At 33.6% G+C, this 6,441-nt stretch overlaps 1 protein-coding gene across 1 annotated transcript; it reads right to left on the reverse strand.

Annotated features, from left to right (window-relative positions):
* Positions 1 to 4,414: 4,414 nt before the first annotated feature.
* Positions 4,415 to 5,337, reverse strand: LOC141674614 (21 kDa protein-like). Its single transcript, XM_074481326.1, has one exon. It carries the CDS (start codon positions 5,280 to 5,282, stop codon positions 4,620 to 4,622), a length of 663 nt encoding a protein of 220 aa, XP_074337427.1. The 5' UTR covers positions 5,283 to 5,337; the 3' UTR covers positions 4,415 to 4,619.
* Between the last annotated feature and the right edge of the window lie 1,104 nt (positions 5,338 to 6,441).

The following is a 6,441-nucleotide window of genomic DNA, read 5'->3' on the forward strand; positions in this document are numbered from 1 at the left end:
CTGATGATGTCTACTATAGTGGAGAACAGAATGACTTTGATATTTTTGACATTCCCACTGAACTAGTCTTGGAAGATAAAAATGGTTTCTTTGAAGCTGAGGAGGAAAGTGATTTTGGAGAATGGGAAGAGGAAGCTCCAGTGGATCCTGTTTTTGAGAAAGAGTTTCAGCAGCAGCAGTCAGAGTTGAAAAGAAAAGAAGCTGAACTCAAAAAGGTATCCCAGATCATTGACATGAGGAAAAACATTGAACGAACAGAAACTCTTGAAAAACAACGTCTTTATGACATTAAAGCTAAAGAAAGGAGAAGAGATGTCAAACTGAAGATTGGTGAAAAATGGGATGAAGCTAGAAGAGTACTTGATATGCCTCAGCTGAGCACAAACAATGATAGGCAGTTTTTACATCTTCTTGACAAGCTGGAGATCTCTAATCCAAACAATGACGTGTACATGAATGCTATCAAGACTGAAGTCTCAAGGATCACAGCTGCCTTTGACAGATCTCTAAGTGAAATGAGCATATTTGTATATTGTCAGAGCGAAGGATCTTTCAAGGTATCACTTCATCTGTTTGAGAATCGTTCTTTATCAGAGATTTGGGTTCTTATCAACAAAGTCAAAAGAAGCTCAGAATTGAATGAAGTTCTTCGAGAAAGGCTCAAAGAGTTTGCCAGCAGGGCTAGTCCTCAAGTGGTCAACAATCCTCATCAGGTAAGATTCTTTAAGTCTGACTGTCTTCAAATCTGCCAGCTCGATTCACAATCTCTTAAAGACTACTCTGCTAAGCATCTTGTCTGGATGGAACATCACTTAAGAACTGCTGGATATTCATCCATGTTGAAAACTCAAGCAGCTGATCTGATTCAAGCTTATTGTGAAAAGAATATTAAAAGGTACAATCAGTTCAAGAATAAGCTAAAGTCAGTTGGGGTTCAACCAGTCAGACCAGCCAGCTTCACTTCTGAAAAGGATCGTGTCTTTGACAAGGAGTTGCTTCAAGATTTGGAAGAAGGTGAATTCGGAAGGGAAGACAACTGAATTTAATTAGCTCAAAACTTAATGTAATATGATTAGAGCTTTATGAATCAAGATAGACTAATGTAGTTATATGTTCAGTCTAGAGGAACATCTATCTTGTATTCACTTGTAAATTTCTTTTGGAATCTGGAAAATGTTAAATATAATCCAGAACTTTTCTGCTATTTACTTTGCATTACTGTTTATATTTTTTTCTTATTTGTTAGTTGAGTTATCCTCTAGGTATTTGTTGTTATTGTCTAACAAACAAATAGGGGGAGATTGAAAGGCATATGTCATAGCCTATTTGTTTATTCGAGGATTTAACTCAACTCAAATAAGGATGTAACAAGTAAATAGTGGTTCTATCGTCAGAGAGATCTCTCAAAGTAACATATGTCAAAGGATTAAGTAACATTGTTCATCTACATACTTGAGGACTTAATTCACTGGAAGAACCTCAAGAAATTGATCAAGCCTCAGTGATATATATCAAGATTGTGGAATTAATCAAGTGACAAAGATCTCGTCAGGGTATCAATTAATTACAGGGATTTAATCTGAAGAAAATCAAGACATGAAGAAACATCACAGATGTTAGTCATTCATGAACCAGACAGTACATCGAGTGTCAAGATTGAAGTGGTGAAATGGATTCATAAGTTTCAGTGATTTTCAGCAGATTTTCAGAAGAGTGGTTGCTGTTCAAGAATAGTATTAATTCTCTATTAATTAATTAAGTCGTATAATTTAATTAAGAAAATAAATTATATATGCAAAGATTAATTTATTGATTAATTGGATTAATTGATTAATTAATTCTGAATTAATATTATGGTTTTTCAGAATTGATTTTGAATTTAAAATCAAAATTAATTCAGCAAAGACAATCTTTTGTATTAGTATGACAATCGGTATGACAATCAATTGTCATACCGAAAGTCATGCCAGTTCATTTAGATTGTCTTGCCGAAAGTCATGCCAATTCATTTAGATTGTCTTGCCGAAAGTCATGCCAGTTCAATAGATTGTCCTACCGAAAGTTCTACCAGTTAAAAGAATTGTCTTGCTGAGCTAACAGGATTGTCTTGCCAGTTAAATCAAGGATTGATTTAATATAAAAGCAGCAGCTGATTTTCTAAAGACAGAGCATTGAATATCAAATTAACAGAAGAACACAAAACCAAGAAAACAGCAGAGAACTTATTGCAATTTCTCTAATCATTAATTTCTAGTATTCATTGTTAAATCTAAACCACTAGAATTCCTTTTCTTGTTCTTGTGTAACTAACTAGCGGATCAAAATCCCTAGAACTTAATCTCAAATTGCTTTTAGCATTTGATCCTTTTTATTTCAAAAATATAAAAAGTTCATGTCGAATTTATTCTAAATTTGGAATAATTTATTTGAGATTAATCCCTTGTAAACGATACCGTTGTTGTAACACCTTTCAAGTTTAATAATAGTTTTATTTAACTTGAATTTTGTTTCACTTTTTTTATTCCGCATTTTATTCGATTAAACGTTATAGTTTGTATTCAACCTCCCTTCTACAAACATATTGAGACCTAACAGACCACTTAAAATGTTGAATGTTAAGCAATTTGATATCAATGTAGCTTTGTTTATGTTGCATTGTTTAGTATTTTTTTGTTTATAAATGCAATTGATTTTCGTGGCTGTGAACAATTACAGGATGGCCTGCAATATACATAACATTAACATCACAATGATAAATATAAATCGATATTAAAATATAAAAAGAATGTGAAATAATATTAAACAAAAAAGAACTATAAAACCCGATGTGAAATAGCCATTTGACATCGGTTCCGAAAAGAAACTCAATGTTTAAATGGAGTTTAGACTATAGAAATAAAAGATACCGATGTCTTAAATTTGGAAAGGTTATCAATTAGATATCGGTTAAACAAAAATCTGATGTTATTTAGTATGATTTCACATCATATCCAAAAACTAAATCGATGTCTAATCCAACATTTTAAGTCGGCCAAAAATAAAAATCGATGTTGATTCTCTTTTTAAACATCAATTTGTTCACATGAATTTCAACAAATGGCTTTTTATAACTTGTAGGTTTCATTTCTTAATGGATAAATAATTCATAATATACTCATATTCAGTCAAAAATACTGTAATCTTAGTTGAAATTTATTACAAAGATATCATATCTAATCCGTAAATTGTTGTCTGGCAGTGCAATAAACATCGAGTATTGACATCTAACATCAGACACAGACACAGACGTCGATTCAATTTTTTTTTAACATTGGTTAAGAGATGCACTTGTTTTTGACAATGCGAAGCTGTTGTAGGTGACTGAGGCTATGTGAAGGTACACATATTATGGTTTTTTTTAATATGGATAACATGTCGAAAATGATTGGCTTAGAAATATACAAGTCACTAAGTTCTCGAATATGAATCCCACAACAGGTTGTTGGGCTCTTGAGGATAAATTCCATGCAACATCATTGGGGTCTTCCGGATAAACCCGTGAGAGATCTTACAACAATAACGCTACAAAGGTTTCGGGGATTCTTATAAATTCATATAAATCATACGAGATGAGACGATAACATGTGTCAACTCTTTCAAAACCTGACATTATGGCGTGAAAATTCTTCCACATGCCCGAAATAATGATACAAATAATTATATGTCGCTATGAGCATCCTCCCCCACATGATAAGATTATTCACCATTTAGCCTCAAAACCCCAACACTTAATCTACAAATAGTTAAAGGAACAAGGTGTTGGGGAAACTTTTTCTTACATACATCCTTATCCTCAAACTTTTTTATTTTCACGCCGGAGGTGCTGCGGGCGCCATTCTTCTCCGACATTATTTTGCATAAATCCCACGAGCAGCTATACCGCCCTCCGGATTTGAGAAGTCGGGAAGGAGGCCATCACGGATCGAAATATCATCAGAAATAGTTATTCAAACAATAGTTTACCCATAATAAACAATGAGCGGAACTATAAGTGATTTTAATATCGGGATCCCAATATATCACCGTACGTAAACTTTATTAAACAGTACTTTGTCACAGAAATATTGCACTCAAGAATATGCTCGTGACTGGAGAATAAGTAAATTTGAAACTGACAGATCACTTCTGTGCTAAAAAGTTATATTTACGACAAACTCAATATACGTCATTTAAGATTGAGAAGTTTAATATTGAACAACTTATCAACACATTTAAGAAAGAAACCTGTTCGCAACCAAGACAACAAAATAGAACAACAAGAAGATAAGGTTCACAAGGCTCTACATGACAAAGCCACAAACAATGCACAACTTATATAACTTTTTCTACATCTTTACAACCAACACCTCACATGGACAGAAAACATTTACAAAACTTCATCAAAATATTTTACATTTCATTCTTTTTTTTACTCCTTTCCATTACAAAAAAAAACTTCATGTTCCTAATAATTTACCGGGACACAAGATTATTAACCGCCGCAATAACTCGTTTAAACGTGAGAGTCTAGGTCCGGTTAGCAAAAATCGAACTCAAAATCTTGTGCGTGAAGGACATACACTTTTACCATTCGGCATTTTTCAGGGCTCAACATCATTAGTTACCTTAGAAACATAATTATTAACCAATGCAAGCGCATTGCTCGTAAGGTGCATCACTTTCTCCGTTCTTGCACAAACATTCTTCTTCAATGGCCCATTATCTATCTCCTCGAATCCATCCGTACACGTATCCTCATTCGTTAACGCCGCACTCATATACGTCTGCACATTGCTCAGCTGAAACCTAAGCGACTCCCTCGTGCCATCAAGCGAAAACATTTGTTGGAGCGAGTCTCGTATCTGCTCCACAGCATCACTGAACACCGAGAAGCAGTCACTCAATGCGGATGCAACTCTCGGCTCAGTGACTTCGTAGTTGGCGTTATGGGACAGGTTCGATACATAGTTAGCCATGCGCTTGGCGCGGTTAAGGCTCACGCCTACCGCGGCTCGTGCCAATAAGACAGGGTCTTCTTGTACGTATTCGGCATAACGATAAAGTGAACTAAAGCAGAGCTCAGGATATAGTGTTGTTTGACAGCTACTGCGGATGAAAAACAAGTTGGTGGCAGCTATAGACGGAGATGGGGCGATATTGGGTGGAGTTGCGGTGGCAACAGCTACCTGGAGGTGGAAGAATAAGGTTGTTGAGACTAGGGATAAAATGGCAAGTGTAAGATGAGAGTCCATTGAAGCATGCATTAAGTGAAAGTGCGAGAGAGTTCTTGAGCTTGGTTTGTATGGGAAAAATTTAGTTAAGGAATAAATTTATATATAGGCTAGAGAGATTACGAAGTAGTTGACCATATTACCCTCTTAAATAGAATGATTAGGATGCTTTGGTTGATTGTTATGATTGTCAATTGTGATTATGTCGTACATTTTGGAGTGCACTATGGCCCGGTCCTCGTTTTTTATCTTCTTTTTGTACTAACATGAATGATTAATTCAGAAGCATATCGAATCGTTATAATGTAAATTTGTTTAGAACTTTAAGTACACAATTAGGTTAACTCATTTATGATCACTTAAATCAGTTATGATATAATGTATGGTAAGTGAAAACTGTAAAACTTATAAATTTATATTTTCATTAGTCCGTTAAATTGTTAACATTCTCAAAATTATGTAAGTTAAACTTTAAATAAAATTATAGTTCAAGAGGATGGAGGGAGTAATTTTAATATCATGATTATGAATTTTTGAATTATCGTTGAAAGGGAGACTTACTTAAATGTTATTAGATGGAAGTCAAATTATAGTTATGCAAAAGCACTAAGAATGTCAAAGGATATGTGATTAGGATCGATCTACTCCTTCAATACGTGCATTAATACATTGATTAATAGATGGAGTTCAATGCCCTAATCTCCTTTTATTTTTAATTTTATATTAAAAAAAAATTAAGGACAAATTGAGTCATTTTAATGACTGTGAAATTATGAGTTTACTCTTTTATTTTCAAAAATTACACAGATGACACTCATATATGATTTAAACTAAAATTAAGAAGAACTTATATATATGAAGATTCGAACCCCGACAAATTGAACCATTTTAATGGCTGTGAAATTACGAGTTTACCCTTTTATTTTCAAAAATTACATAGATGACACTCATATATGATTTAAACTACCAAGATTCGAACCCCTCAATTACATGCACTACCACTATGCTACATATCTCATTGAGTCCTATTCAAAAATCTTGTTAGATAAACCACATAATCTCTTTTATCTCTTTGTATCATAATCTTTTTCTATTATTTTAAATTTTGAGTAAATAAAATGTTGCATTATATTATTTATGTAACTTTGTTTTTTAGTTTCCATAGTTTAATTTATAACTATATCTCCATCTA

Source organism: Apium graveolens, chromosome 1 (assembly GCF_009905375.1).
Source record: "Apium graveolens cultivar Ventura chromosome 1, ASM990537v1, whole genome shotgun sequence".
NCBI lineage: Eukaryota > Viridiplantae > Streptophyta > Magnoliopsida > Apiales > Apiaceae > Apium > Apium graveolens.